This window comes from Vipera berus (genome assembly GCF_964194415.1).
Source record: "Vipera berus genome assembly, chromosome: 3".
In the NCBI taxonomy this organism is placed as follows: domain Eukaryota; kingdom Metazoa; phylum Chordata; class Lepidosauria; order Squamata; family Viperidae; genus Vipera; species Vipera berus.
Window position 1 is genome coordinate 164,907,448 of NC_138204.1, and position 16,696 is coordinate 164,924,143.

General features: G+C 38.4%; 1 protein-coding gene across 3 annotated transcripts in view; it reads right to left on the reverse strand.

Annotated features, from left to right (window-relative positions):
- The window catches only part of VAPA (VAMP associated protein A), a 34,849-nt gene extending 25,351 nt beyond the window's left edge, over window positions 1-9,498 (reverse strand). The window contains exons 1-2 of one of the 3 annotated variants that reach the window (XM_081325275.1): window positions 9,002-9,497; window positions 8,808-8,969 (exon numbers count right to left, since the gene is read on the reverse strand). In XM_081325275.1, the coding sequence (XP_081181401.1) occupies window positions 8,808-8,883 (76 nt within the window). In that variant the 5' untranslated portion in view covers window positions 8,884-8,969; window positions 9,002-9,497. Of the gene's footprint in view, window positions 1-8,807 lie in introns of all 3 variants that reach the window. The other 2 variants (XM_081325277.1, XM_081325276.1) reach the window with 2 other exon arrangements.
- Between the last annotated feature and the right edge of the window lie 7,198 nt (window positions 9,499-16,696).

The window sequence follows — 16,696 nt, forward strand, 5'->3', positions numbered from 1 at the left end:
TGAAGGCTACCTGTAGTAGTTAAGACTATAAATTCTAGTCCTGTCTCAGGAATGAAAGCCAGTTGGGTGACTTTGGGCCAGTCTTGTTCTCTCAGTCTAATCCAACTCACAGGGTTATTGTGGTGAGGAAAACAGAAGGTGTGAGTATTAGGTATGTTGCAGCTTTGAGATATATATTAACAATGCAGGATAAAAATCCAATAATAATAATCTAGAAGACAGAAAAGGCAAGGGTGTGTGGACACATAAGTAAAATGAGATTGGAAATAGTCACATGACCCTGATGAATTAGTTTCCAGGAGAAGCACAGAGCTAAAAATCTTTCTCTGAGATTAAAGATGAGTGTGAGACTTGGAATCAAGAATATCTTCAAGGAAAACAGAATAAGGCCTCTTAGGGAGCGAGAGGCAAAGACTCTGAGTAGCTAGGGAGGATTTGTCTGGAAACCATGGTAACAGCAAAGCTAGGTGTCTCTGGATTGAAAAGAGAAAAAGTGCTGAACCATGACCCATAAAACTCTGGTGAGTTAACAGGAGCTCCAAGAAAGTGCTTCTAAAGGAGGGGTGTCAAACTGCTGGCCCACTGGGAAACCACACCCACCCCATTACCGGCAATGGGGAAAAAGCTCGGATACCTTGCGCAACGTCACATGACGTCGTGAGTTTGACACGTCTATTCTAAAGCTTTGGATGAAGGTTGCAATCTGAAGGAATAAGGACCAGCTTAATGGAGAATCAGGTTAGAGAAAATCCATATTCTCTCCAACATACGAGTTCTAGGACAATACCTTCCTGAGCATATTTTTCAGATATGCTAAATTGCTGAAAAATATTATATCTGGAAAGTAATTTGCCTCTAATTTGGAATTTGCCTCTAATTTTTCTATCAGAAGTTTATTAGTTTTTGTGCAAACTAAAGTCTTGTATGATTTGCTCCATCTTAATTTCTTTGTGCCTCAAATTCATCAATTTAGATTTGTGTCTGCTTTCCCATAGTATTTTAAATGCCTTATCTTAGATACCCAAGCTAAAACAAAGTTTTAGTTTTCCTTCTTATTTTTAATAATATTTTTAAATACTGAGACAAATGATTATGTTTTCACCTCCTCACAAGGCAACAAAGCTGCTGCTATCTGGCCCCAAACCCCAAAGTTGCTAGAACCAGGAAGTGATGCTATACAGCAGGGGTCTTCAAACTTGGCCCTTTTATGACTTGCGGACTTCAACTCCCAGAATTCCTCAGCCAGACATGCTGGCTGAGGAATTCTGGGAGTTGAAGTCCACAAGTCATAAAAGGGCCAAGTTTGAGGACCCCTGCTATACAGAGTTGCATCATATTTATTATGCTTAGTCTTGCAGGTGAGTTAATTTGCTGGGGCTGTAAGAGCCTCATTGCCCACACAAATGGAATGGTCAAAGCACTTACTTCCTCCAGCAAGTGGTAGCAATGGTAAAGTAAACCATGACCAAAAGCTATACCATGTACCCGATCAGAAGGATGATGGGACCAAAAATCATGAACCAGAAGGTCAAAACCCTCCAGCTGCATACATACAACCCAGCTACCCATTAACTACAGCTACTAAATGGTCTAAACCAGGGGTAGGCAACCTTGGCTCTTTTATGACTCGTGGATTTCAACTCCCAGAATTCCTGAGCCAGCTGGCTCAGGAATTCTGGGAGTTGAAGTCCACGAGTCATAAAAGAGCCAAGGTTGCCTACCCCTGGTCTAAACCCACTCATTTCATTCTGTATAATACATCCATAAATTGACAGATCTATTGGTTTACCAATTATTAGAAGCAACACTAATAAGAAACGTGTTAACTATGATAAGCCATTGGTGACACAGTGGTCAGAATGCAATATCGCAGGTTAACTCATTGCTCACTGCCAGCAGTTCGATTCTGACCGGCTCAAGCCTTCCATCCTTCTGAGGCTGGTAAAAAGAGGACCGAATTTGCTGGTTGCAATTTCTAATCTGATTCTATAAACCACTTAGAGCTGTAAAGCACTATGAAGCAGTATATAAGTCTAAGTGCTATTACTATTATGTAACTGCTTAGCTCTGTTCTTATATGCCAGGGGTGTCAAACTCGCAACATCATGTGACATGTCGCGACATATCGTGACTTTTTCTCCATAGCCGGCAATGGGGTGGGTGCGGTTTCACTGCAGGCGGCAGCTTGACACCCCTGTTATATGCATTCAGTATAAGACATTAAGAGTAGAATTGTATATTGCTTGCAATTTGAAGAACACAGATTAAAAGAGTTTTAATAACAACTGTTAAAATATTGCAAACATTGGAGTAGGTTATTGTCCTAAATATTTTTACTGGTTCTATGTTTTTGTTTTATGGATATTTTCCTATTTTGTTACTATGAATAACCAGGAATCCTTAAGGAATACAGCAGTATATAACTGTAAATAATAAAGTGAGACTACCTATATTGATGTAAAGATTTTAGGACAACACATTCGTCTGCTACGTATGGTACAACTTAATGAACTTCTCCACCAGCACTGCCAAATATTTAATAATTGATACTTTAAACCTACTTCTCATATTACATGTAGAACTATTTTCTTTTGTATTATTAGAGATTCAGAAGCAAGTATTTATATTTATTCTTAACATAAATTTTCCAAATTAAAATTTTGTAGACATACATTTGCTATGTAATGAACAATTTTTGCATTTTAGCAACTGAATTAAATATTTTACTTTTGTCCTCTTGAACCTTAACTTTTTGGCAAAGGAAAGTATACCAATATCATTCTTGTAAAAGCATCCGGGGAGCTGTTAAGATAGATAGGTCTAGAAGCCCCCATGGAAAAAGAGGTACTTTTGTAGTGTCTGTGAAAGCTACACCATAGTCATAGTTCTCTAAATCTAATGAGGGTATGGGCAATTCCTGGGTATGCTAGAAGGGGATTGTTTGCAATATCTTTCCATTACCCATGGCTCCAACTATGCTAGTTATTCTTACATCACTATTTTTAGTGGTTAACTATTATTTATGTTTGTATTTGCAATTATATATTTCATTAGTACTATCGCAAGCAATTATGAGCTATACTCCTAAACATATATTCAATGTCCCAAAAAAAATCTCAACATCAAGCTAACAATAATTTATTAGTTATATATATTAGTCTGTGTGTGTGTGTGTATATTAATTAATAATCTGTAACAATATCCTATATGGATTAAAAAGGTAATATAAAATATACGTTGCAACCATTCCCCTTTAATAAAAAAGTTACTTTATATAACATAAAATTAGTAATTAACTTTGCTCAAAATATCTAAAATTCTTATATTAGGTCAATCCCATTAACAATTATATGTTATTACTGGTTTTTCAAAATTATAAAAACAGGATTAAATCTTGAAACATCTTTATATTATTTAATATTTTCCAGTCTACAAGGAGATTCTTGCAAAGAGGCCAATATCTGCATTGTTACCAAAGGAAGGGCAAGATTTTCTCTTCTACTAAGAATTATAAACCAATTTTTCATGAACAATGATTATCAAGCATTTTCATCAATTTTCATGGACAGACTAAACAAGTTCTTACAAGAGTTCATTCATGAAAATCAATCTACCTAAAAGACAATTAAAAAATAAGGTGAGAACTGTACTGGATGTAATAGAATAGCCTAACAAGGCAATGAAAACAAGCTGTATTCATTTTGTTAGTGGAGACAAAGCTTTAGACAATCACCTGACACGAGTTTTTGTTATGGGGAAAGTAGGGGAGGAAGGGGTGCTGGATGTTTGCCGACTTGAGTTATCTGTAAAAATAATAAATAAATAAATGGTGCTTTGAATAAATCATGTGATATCCAGAAGGGAATAAGGTTGTCCACTGTCCCCTTTGTTGTTTATTTTTCTTTCTTGAAATTTTGAACACATAGACAAGATGAGAAAATAATGGGCCCAAAAATTACAAATGAGATCTTCAAATTCAGAGTTTTTGCTGATAATTTGGTTTTGATTTTACAAAACTTTCTGAAAGGGACTGAGTTTTTGATGAAAACATTGACAGATTTTGATGCACTAGGTTTTAAGATTAATAAACAAAAAGACGATAAAAATATGACTAAACAAGATCAAGACAATCTAATGAAAAAATCAAGTTTTAAAAATGACCTCTAAAAAGGTTAAATATTTGACTAAAAAATTGTATGTCGTTTCAAAGTAATGTTAAGATATGGAATGAAGTTAAAAGAGATAGGTTGAAATGGGAAAAATTGCAACTTTCACTGTTGGGAAGGATTTCTGTGATTAATGTTTTACTTAGAATGTTACTTTTATTCCAGACATTACCTATACCGATGACTGATGTAACATTTAAGCAACAGCAAAAAGGTATTTCCAAAATTGTTTGGCAAGGCAAGAAACTGAGAATTAAATACAAACTGCTACAGGATGCCAAAGAAAGAGGGGAGTTAGAACTACCAAATGTTGACATTGTATTTTGCAGCTTGCTTATTAATATGGATGAAAGAGTGGGTGACTTTAAGAAATAGACAGTTATTGGAAATGGAAGAACATGAATTAATATGCAGATTTTAAAAACAATTTTCTTAGTCATACCTTACTGAAATTTTTGAATTGGTATAAAGCAGAAATGTCTCCCAAATTTCCTTCATAGTTGTCATCCTAAGAAAACTTTTATTTGAAGGGAAATTAAACAAATATGGTTAACTTAACGCTGATCTGCTAAATTTTTCCCAAGGAGAATTTAGGTGAAAAACAAGAGAAAGCCTGGAATTGGAAGACTTTACAACTCCATTGGATTCCCTATCCTGTTAATGGAAAGATTTAAACCTGGCAAGATTTATGAACTTGAAAATGCTAAGACTGATTTTAATGTGGAGTTGTATGATGGTATTATTGCTAAAATGTACTAACTTTTATTTAAAATTAAAACAGGATAAATAAGTGAAAGACTATATGATAAAATGGGCAAAAATGGATAATATACAGTTGGATCAATGGGAGAGTATGAGGAAGGGTTTAAATTTAAGTTAAATTATAATCTTAAAGAACATTTTTTTGAAACTTAACATTAAGAAAACCAAGATCATGGCATCCGGCCCTCTCAATTCCTGGCAAATAGATGGGGAAGAAATGGAGGTAGTGACAGATTTTATTTTCCTGGGCTCCAAGATCACCGCAGATGGGGGACTGCAGCCAAGAAATTAAAAGACGCTTGCGCCTGGGGAGGAAAGCCATGGCAAATCTAGACAGCACACTAAAAAGCAGATAGTCAAGTCTTCCCAGTTGCAATGCATGGATGTGAAAGCTGGACCATAAGAAAGGCTGAGCGCCAAAGAATTGAGGCCTCTGAACTATGGTGTTGGAGAAGACTCCTATGAGTCCCTTGGACTGCAAGGCGATCAAATCGGACAGTCCTAGAGGAGATCAACCCTGACTGCTCTTTAGAAGGCCAGATCCTGAAGCTAAAACTCACTTTGGCCACCTAATGAGAAGGAAGGACTCACTGGAGAAGAGCCTAATGCTGGGAAAGATTGAGGGCAAGAGAAGAACGGGAGGACAGAGAATTAAGTGGCTGGATGGAGTCACTGAAGCAGTAGGCGTGAGCTTAAATGGACTCCAGAAGATGGTAGAGAACAGAAAGGCCTGGAGGAACGTTGTCCATGGGGTCACGATGGGACGGACATGACTTCGCAGCTAACAACAAGGAACATTTTTATAAAATGATGTATTCCTGGTATATGACACTGAAAAAATTGTGAAACATATACAAAGGAATTTCAAACATTTGTTGGAAATGAAATCAAACTAAGGGTAATTTTTTCAGCTTTGATGGACATGCAAGAAAACAAGAAAATACGGATATTGAGCATCTGATTCAGAAGATTTTAAAAGTAAAGGTATAATTGAAACCAGAGATTTTTATCTGAGATTCAGTGATAAAACAAATGGAAACATTTTACGAAAACTCATTTTTTATGTGATAACAGCAGCAATACTTTTGTATGCGGAAAGATGGAAGGGTTTACAAATACCTATGGTCTATACAGAAAGAAGTATGACGAATGAATGGTGAAGCTGATGGAATTGACACAGATGGTAAAATTGACAGCTTTGAGTAAAGAAAATACTAATTTTATTTCTATTTGGAAATCACTTTTGGATTTTTTTTCGAGAAACTTAAAAGAAATGTTGATTTGGGAATTTGACAATTAGAATTACACAGGATTAAAGAAATAACGCAGACAAATGCTAATCTTATAGTAAAAGTTTATTTTTTAATTCATAATTGTACCAAAGAAAGATAGAAGTCATTAAAGTTGCCATTATTGAGATGCTGTGTAAATTACAAAATAATGGGGCAACAATACAGTCTAATCCTTGTGCTGTTGACATTGAATTGGCTAGCTACTTTTGGGAACCAAATCTTATCCTAGAGCTGCTGTACTGCTGTAAAGTTTATATATTAGGAGAAGCAATAATTTATCTATGTTGTTAGATGGTTCTTCATCTACAAAAGCTGAACAAAGGATTCAAAGCTATATTTCTCCACTAGGTATTATAGGGTTATCTCTTGATCTAGGGTTATCTCTTGATCTTGCTGGTCTAAAACCAGCCTGTTCTTCAGCTAGGATATTGTATGTTTGACACTACATTGAAATGTCTTCATTGCCAAACTTCTACAGACAAAGACTCCTCTTAATAATCCCATTAGTTTCCTTTCACTGAAAATGTCAATGAATGAGCCAGAGATATCCAAAGCATTTGTATATTCTACCATTTGAGCTATGCTCAGAAACAAGAATGAATGGTGCTATCATCTTGCTTTATCCTACTGATTGTTCTAAAAATATTAATAAACAGATTGTTCAAAAATATGAATATATTTGTTCATGTTCTTAAAAATATAAACTGCATGAACCTTATAGGAAAACTGTATTTGATCCTATACCAATTGGTGAGTAAAATGTTCATATGAGAACTTTCAGAACTTTCTCTGAAGTCCTGTCCATTTAAAATACGTTATTTTCCCCAAACTGTAAAGAATTAAAAGGCAAACCACATAATAATTCAGCAAACTAATGTGCTATTATTTTGTCTTGCATACCCTTTCTCAACATTTAATTTTCCTGCTCAGGGGTTGCATAGTTTAAAACTCTGATCCCTAAAGCCCCTAACCATTCAATTTTTGAATTTCAAAGTTTTAAAAAATTGCTGCGAAGGCTTTTTTAGAATTATTATTTAATGCAAAAGGGATTATAAGAATTATATATCCAAGTCCATTCCCCACACCTAATTCATTGTTAAAAAGCACAATTCTCTTATTTTAAAATGAGTTACAAAATCTGGAATTAATTACCAAAACCTCCTACCAGAAGAAACTTTGCTCAAAATATGCTTGTTTTAAGTTACCTTTACCTTACTCTAATTTAAAAAACTACCGGCATCACTGTTTTTCTGATGGAGTCAATCAGAAAGTCACATTTTTATCACCTACCGGTATTATATAACAGTCCTACAGTATTTCACATCAGAATTTACTGTACTATAAGCATACAACCATCATCCAAGGCTTATAAAGTTATCCGAGCTGTCTCTTCCAACACCGGTTCATCAAACTGCAGCTGGCGCAGCCGTTAATTGCACCATCTATATAAGATTAGGAGTGCAATTTATAAAAGTTCAAAATGCAAAATAGCATTAAGCGTTGCAGTGGGAAAACGCCCTGAACTAAGTACATACATGACACATCAAAGGGTGTCAAAGGGTGTTTGGTGCCAAGGTATCACCACTCTTTTTACGGCCGTACCCGCACGGACAAACAGCCGCGGTCATGCGCTACATACAGCACTATATATTGCAGGGGTCTTCAAACTTGGCCCTTTTATGACTTGTGGACTTCAACTCCCAGAATTCCTCAGCCAGCAAAGCTGGCTGAGGAATTCTGGGAGTTGAAGTCCACAAGTCATAAAAGGGAGTTGAAGTCCACAAGTCATAAAAGGGCCAAGTTTGAAGACCCCTGATATATTGTATGCTGGCTGTACTGAACGTCAGGAAGCAACCCCTTCGCCAGCCCCAGTACAAAAAACAGACGGCCACAAGGTCTGAAGACACAAGACGCGTGGAGAGTTTACCGCCACAGTCCCACAACCCAGGGCCATCTGCAACTTGGGCCTCTCCTAGCCCAACAGGGGAGGGGCGGGGAAAGTCGATGGGGAAAAATTGGGTTTCACGCCTGTGACGGGGGGGGGGGCATTCCCGCCTCACAGCAGGAGGAAGACTGTGGCTCGCTGGCTGGGGAGCAGCCCAACGTCCCAGGGGCCAGGGACGGAGGAGGCTGCGGTGCAGCAGAAAAGCGACGCCTGCCAGATCTTTAAGGCAGCTCCTGCCAAGCGGTTGGGCTCTCCTCTCTCCCCTCACGGGCCGCTGAGGGAAACCAGCAACCAGAGGCGACTTCAGAGGGAAGCAAAGCGAACCACCGCCGCCGCCTTCGCCGCTCGCTACAGCAAACCCACCGGGAATTGGGGCGGGAGAGGCGGGGAGGGTGTCGTAAAGACAGAGAAGAGCAAAATGGCGACTGCGGCGCTTCGTCCTATTCCAGCCGAATCGAAGCTCCTTCTCGGGCCTCAGAAGGGGCGGGGGGGGGGAAACGAATAGCTCGGGGCCTCCTCGGGTCTAGCCCACTGATCTCTCCCCCATAACCGCGGGCTCTTGCGCGCGGGAAGGATCTGGCAGAGAGGCATCCGGTTTGCTTTCTCGGCCTTCTCGGCCTCGGCTCTTTTCTATCACCGTACCTTTGAATTTTAGGTCGGTGGGCGGATCGAGCACCAGGATCTGCTCGTGCTTGGCCAGGATTCCGGCGGCCGCCATCGCTGCTCACACGTTCGCTCGCTCCAGGAGGAAGGAGAGGGCGGGCAGGGGGAGGACGTTCCGCTGGGGAAGGAGGAGGGGAGCCTGCCGAGGAGGACTTGCAACGGCGGCGGCGGCGGCAAGGCTCGCAGCCGCCCCCTCCTCGTAGCCCCGCAAGCACGCGGGCGCAGAAGCGTGCGGGTGCAGCCTCCGCCTTGGCGTCGCTGTCCTCCCGCCTTCCTTCGCTGCCCCCTGTAGCAACTGAGTCACTCGCTCCCCGGCGCACTGCGATCAACGCCAACTCTGGCGCGGGCACGAGGACAGTGGCTGAGAAGTTCGAGCACCCGCGCGCCAGCCGTGCGGGGGAACAGCGCGGGCGCGAGCCGAGAAAAACACCGCCTCCGCGCGCTCCCTCTTCCACCCTTCTCTCTCCCAGGTCTCGTTGGTTGACAAGGCCGCTAGTTGGGGATCGGCCGCCACCGGCGGCGCCAAGCTCTCTCGCACGCTCCGGGAGTTGTCACGCGCGAGGGAACGTAAAGCTCAAAAGGCAAAAAAAAAGAGTCAGTCGGGAGGGATTTCTCTCCAGAAGGGGCAGCGCGTGACAACTTGGCTGACCCGAAAGGGCGAAAATTGATTCAAGGACGTTAGGCATCAGAAGCTTCAACGTAGCCGAAAGACAGCGGCTTCGTGGCTGAAACTCCAGGCGTAGAGCGCGTACACGAATTTCGCTCGAGGTGCATTCTGGGAATTGTAGTCTTCAAGTAAATGGGAAAGAGGAGTTACGTTGCGCGCCCTTGGCTGGCTTAAGAACTTGACCGTCGACTTTAGGAAGCGCTAGTCGGCTTAAGTGACAGTTCTCTGCCACGACTTAAAAGGGGAGAGCCTGAATTAGGCTCCACAAATCCAGATGACCTTTAGGTGTCATCAAAGAGATACATGTGACATCGAGTCGTTTTCGACTCCTAGCGACCACATACAAATAGTGGTAGCCTGAGATTTTGCAGTTCTGATAGCGCTCTAAGTAATTAGCTTCTCAATGAAACGAACGTCAAATCTCCCTTTATGCTACACTAACACAATGCAGAGGAATCTTTGTTAAGTTTCATCAAAATAAAAAGGCATTTTTCCACGCTAAAGGAGTAGAATACAGTGCAATGTGCGTTTATCTCAAGAGAAAATTTCTGATGATAAGGGCTGCAAATACCTGGACGACCGCTAGGTGACAGCAAACCTACAGAAAAGGCTAATAGTCCGGATGCTTGCAGCCCCTGTAGGGTTGCCTGTTTAATACTTAACATCAATTCAAAACTGACCAATTCGTTTGCTCTGCAGAATTGGTGTTCTTGTTCTCATAACCCTTTAACTGCTTACTTTGTTAAACACTAACATAATTGAATATTAAGGAGCAAAATGTGCAAAAAGCACCATTTACCAAAAAAATAACTCTGCCTTACTTCATCCTTTATACAATAAGGCCCACTGCAAAGTGTGCTAAGCTACAGTTTGATTATGATTCATTAAACAAACTAGAATTGGTTGGCTTTACATATTAAGACAATTGTAAACAAATTAAATTATAGCATAACAATATTCTAACTTCAGTGCTTCCTAGACTGACAGCTTTTTTAAAGTACTGCTGTGTCATATTTTATGCACAAAATGCTTAATGGCCAAAGGAATATCACATAATATTTACCTTATGATCAAGGGCTGCCATACAAAACTTGTCTGGAAGTAGGTCACACTGAGATGATAATGCAATCTAATGTTAAATTAAGGTTCCTACTGTCAAATAAAGGGGAGCCCAATGTATATAATGAAGAATGAAATGCATAGTAAAATACTGTACTGCATGTATAACTGAGCACCAGTGATTGAAACCTTTCAGTTTAGTAGCCTATTTTAAAAGATACATGACATGAGCTGGCATTTTTCTCTACACAGGTGTATAGATGTATATGCATTGACATGTAAGCTGCAAAAGGATCTGATCTAAAGTTGATCAGATAGGAAGTTGAAGATACGCAATAATTTACTGTCTGCAGATCACTGCCTGTTTTCCAAAGTATGAATTAAAAATGAGAAAATGAGTTAAACATCAAACCAAAATAATGACCTCCGGGAAGGAAAATATATTTTACAAAATGTTATCAAATCATGTGCAGTCTAATGTCAAGCAGACATTTTCATTCCAGTAATAACCAGTGTTTGCAAAATTATCAAACTGAACTGCACACTCTTTTAATAAATGTACTTCACAGTAATGTCAAGCTCTTGGCAGTTGACTGAGACCAAACAGCAATCTTTTCACAGGCACAAATCACACAGGATCTTCTTAGAGATTTACTGAAAAGAAAGGCTTTCACCGCTTGAATTATGTCTCATTTAGAACTGATTTCTCTAAGAAAATTAGCGCCTTTCATAATTTCTAATGGATTTTCTATGAACTGTCAAGGATGCAAATCTTGTTACTGATAAGGTTGCAGTTATGTATTAACCAAACTGTCTCTTGAATCCTTTAAAAGGTAAGGGTCATCCCAGATGTACAGTCATGTATTATTTGAGGTAGTCTTTAGGACTTGCATTCAATCATGTTTAATTCCATGTTTATTTCAGAAGCAATATAGACAGAATCAATATACAGTCCTCCACTTACAACCACAATTAAGCCCAAAATGTATGTTGTTAATTAAGACATTTAAGTGAGTTTTGCCCCACTTTACAATCTTTCTTATCACAGTTGTTAAGTGAATCACTGCAGACTCTGCAGTTGATAAATTAGTAACCCGGTTGTTCAGTGAATCCGGCTTCCCCATTGACTTTGCTTGTGAGAAGGTCACAAAAGGGGATCACATGTCCTTGGGACGCAGCAACAGTGATAAATATGAAATCAGTTGCCAAGTATCTGAATTTTGATCACATGACTATGGGGATGCTGCACAGGTTGTAAGGGTGATAAACAGTCATAAGTCACATTTTTCAGTGCTGCTGTAACTTTGAATGGTTACTAAATGAACTGTTGTAAGTCGAGGACTACCTGTACCGTCATATGAATGTTTCCTATCTATAGGTCATCTTATAGAGGACTCTCTTCTGAAGGTCTTCTAGACATATGCTTAGGAACATCCCAAGCTTTTTGTATTCCTTGGTTAGAAATTTGACAGTATGTTGGGTTCAGGGGAAACTTTAATCAGATATCACTGAAAGCAGTCACTTAGAAGATATTTATTTGTGAATACATAACACAGAATGAACAAACATTTATTGTGGAAAATGCCTCCTCTTTACCTTGTTTGCTTCTGCCATCAGCGTAATCAAGCATTAATAAATGTAGCATAAAAACACCCTTGTCATTTTGAATTATAGTTCTTGAAAGGACAGCTCCTCAATTGTGGAGAAATATGATTTGGGGTAAGCTAGATATTATTTTAGCACAGAGCGGCATGTAAACATAATTTCCTGTCTACGTTTAACATTATTCTGAACTTTTGCACAAATAAGGAATTCTGATTTAGAGAACGGCTTCAGAATCATTTATTTTATTTATTTGGAAAATTTATATTTGCAGGCTCGATAACCATCATATTTCTTATCATAATTTAAGGAAATACAGTGTGAAAGATGAATTATCTAAATTCATTTTTCTCTCAGTGAAACCAAAAAGTAAAAAAATCTATTCAGGGATTGTTGGGGGAAGAGGTAACACTATGCATGCTATCCTGAGCTCATGAAAAAAAATGGGATGGAAAAATCCAACAAATAAATACAATTCTGTTTTTTAAAATTAATTATCATTTATTTGTTCCCTGTTGAATTTAGTATGAATAAATAGCATAATTGCTTGCAAGCAACTCTTGTGACATGAATCACAGTGTTGGAAGTGTCCCCAGAGGTCCTCTGCTCCATCTCAATGCAGGAACTGCTAAAGCATTTTACACAGATGGTTATCGTGCCTCCAAAGACCTCCAGTGAAGGGGAACCCATCACTTAATGAGGCAATGTATTCAATTGTTTGAGAGCTCTAGAAATTCTGGCTAATACCACTATCTAATTTGAATCTACTACCCTGGTGATTTCAACCCATTGGTTCTGCTCTGATCACTGAAGGCAATAGAAATCTGTCCATTCTTTCCCTCCATATGTCAATTCTTTAGATACCTAAAGAATGCTATTATGTTTCCCATCACTTCTCTTATAAGCATATAACTTATAAGCATATAAGTTCTTTTTACCATGCCTAGTAGAGACTCATTTCCAGTCCTCTCACCATTTTGATTGTTCTTGTCTTTCTCATTTTTTATTATTGTCCTTTTTAGATTGCAATGCCAGAACTGGATACAACATTCTTAACTGGGACCTGACTGTGCACTTGGAGGAGCAGTGGGGAAAGATTTGGAAATACAGTTTTCTCAAAATAGGCCCAGGTTAAGAGATTATGTAATCCTGAGCTAGATGGGAGAAGAGGTAAGAGGTTCAGGGTACCCCGCCTGCTTTGAATCCCTCAGGAAATATATAGCTGGTTAAAATGATATAGCTTTAATTTGGCAAGATTCTGTGTAAGCAAATAAGACTGAACTTGATTGAATTTTGCTGTGTCATCTCTGGGTTTGGATTTGATCTAAATTAAAGGAGAGTAATGTGGGAGAATTAATTTATGTCCTGTCATCTGTGATCCTAATAATATATTCTAAATTATCATAAATACTTACAAAGATGCCAAGAGTTTCTAGTTGCAAAAATTAACCTAAAAATTGGGTTTGGCTTATCTGTGGATGGGCTTATTCTCAAGCATATACTACACAATAATATGTTTTTAAAGTACCATATTTCCCATAATCATCCATACACACACCTTTGAGGTTTCAGCCAAAACACCATGAAAAGTGAGTCAGTTTATTCATGGGTGATTTTTTTTATGGTATGTCAGCTAAAAGTTTGAAGGTCACTTATCTTTTTAACAGGTGAATCACACTGTTGGCTCCCATTGAGCTTGTGATATACAGAAACAACCAGATCTTTTCTCATATATACTACCAAGGCAGGTTTCCCCTATTCTATACATTTGCCTTTCTTTTTTTCATATTTCTCTGTTAAATTTCAGCATGTTGTTTTTGGTCTAGTCCTCGAATCTTTTTCTAGAGTGTTAACCACTCCTCTTAGTTTTGTGTCATCTGCAAATTTAATAATCATTCCTTCAATCTATTTTTGAGACCTTGACAATATTTCAGGAATTATTACAAGCAGTTCAATAATCATCTTGATCCTTTTAGTTCCCCAGGATGTAATTCATCTGGTCCTTGCTCCTTGCAACAGATCCACAGCTTCTTTCCCTTTCTTTTAATTCTGTTCCCAAATTATATTTTTCTTGTTTTAGGTATTTCTCCCAAGATTTACTTTATTTTAAACTGACATAATCCTTTCAGTTTCCTGCTAGTGACACTTTTTTAAAAAAAAAATAATCAGAAGTGATTTATGAAATATTTCAGTTGGCTTGTATAGTTTTATACTCTAGCTGGAATGACTGAGACTCTTCTGTTGAATTATTTATAAGCCATTGTAACAGTGATACTAATGAGAAATTTCTACATTGCAGCTTGTAACTGATACGCTCTACATACATTCAGGTGTTTTTCTGTCCTTCCTTTTTTCAGTTCTTGTACTCTTTTTTTATTACTTGTTTAACCCTACTTAAATAGCCTTTAAGAATATAAGCAGCAATTTGGAAAAGCAGAAACAGTGCTGCACAGTGTTGCTTTCAGCGTCCAGGTCCTCCCTGTGGTACAGTATGTTCAAAGCATTATAAGAAAAAAACATTGTGCCAAGGATTATTTGGCCCCAATGCAACTATCTATCTCAATACTTGGAAGCCTTGCCAAATTACATAAACACAATGTCTGGGTGAACTGGTGGATATGTATAATACTTACAGGATTTATTTCAGGAGCCTGAGGATCTAAGCCCTTTACTGAATAGAATGAGCACAAAAATGGTTTCTCTAGATACATTGCCATGAGCCCTAACAAGTCCTAATTTATTTTGAAGATATTTCTTTGCCCCATTTTATATGGCAAATATGAGTCATTTCACTGTTACTATAGTGTCTAATTTTTAATAAGCAATGTTTTACTTCTGTGATCCCAAACACAAGAGAGGTATTCATCTGTTACTTTAGTCACTTTCAAAGCCTGGATCTATGATTCTGCTGACTGATATAATATAAAACCAAGGCTTTTATTGCTTGGAGATCCTTCAGCAGATTGGGTAATCATCTGGCAGAAAGTCTTCAGCTGCATTATGCACTGCAAGGTTGGGATCTCTAAGATACCTTCCAGCTCCATTTAGCAGTCAGGCCTTTCAAGAAAAATCCACTGTCATTAACCATTAGTATGACCTTTTAGCTATTTTATTTTTCAATATTGCAGCAAAACAAAAATACGTCTATACAGTACTGCCATTTTAAAAAATCTGTTATATGAGATTAGCCTTATTCTTTGTTACAGAGCTAAGTAATTCTACAACCCATGAGCCATTTTCTTTGGGCTAGATGCTTTCTTCTCCAAATGGGAGCTTCCAGACAGAAGGTGCCATTACATGTTGTTTACTGATTTTTCGTATCCAACTGGATGGTCATTATGGAACAAGAATGCTGGATGAAGCCTTTCATTGATCCAGCAGTTACCTTATCTTTTCAAATCTCATGTTAAGGGTTTTATATTCAACTTCATATCTATTATTGTCAGTGCTTTTTTGTAAAAGAAAAAGGTGCCGGAACTCACACGTCATACAACCCGCCTTGCCTACCCTACAAGGTTCCATCCAAAAAAGGTGCCGGAACTCCGTTCTGACCGTTCTATGAGAAAAAAAGCCCTGATTATTGTATTGGGCAAAATGGAAGAAGTACGAGCCATGAGGTCACTTTTTATGGTCTTCAGGAAATTATTTAATTATTACATGTATTTCTGTGTGCCCAGGATCCTAGGCTCTGAGTGAATTAAAAACTACTTATTATAAAATTCCATAATAAATCACTACCATGCCAATATAACAACTTGGCAAATTACAATATAAATATTGTAAAACAAACAAATCAATTCCCAAAATGTGTAATTATAAAAACATATGGCCCAATTTCACTGTATAACTAACACTATAAGAAATAAGAATTCCCCAATCAGATCAATCAATCCAAATCACTTCCCCATGGCTGCTTGAATAAATAGTCTTGGCTGTCTCCTGAAAGACCAATAGATAATCAGGCAAACTTTTAGTGGCAAGGTATTTTACAACTTTGATGCTATCACAGGGTAGAACTGGGTGTGGGCCCAAGTACCCATGTCACTTCAACTGTACTCCAAGCATCCCTTCTGGAAATGTGCATGGAAAGAGCAGAATCACTTTGAGAATAGTTCCTCAAATAGTTGGAACCAAGCCATCATTTTATAGGACAAAACTAGCACCATTAATTGCACTTGAAAAGCTATTGTTAATAATGGGATTGCAAAACAATTAAAATTGTTTTACATTGCAAAACAATTACACTAACAGTCCAACCACATTTTGTACCAACTGCTGTTTCTGGATTGTCATCAAAGCCCCACTTAGTACATACAGTAATCTTTCTGAAGTGATGAATCACTATTATCACTCAGTTCAGGTGTACTGGATGAAAGCTGTCCTGGCCATAATCTCCACCTGTTGTTTTAGCAGGAGTCGTAAGTGCAACAGAACCATCCGGTTGTGGATTAGCTACTTCAGAGAAAATGTTCCTCTGCACTTCAGAAAAAGTGCTATTATCTATTCTAGGATAATAACTAGATCAAGATTACAGCTCTTG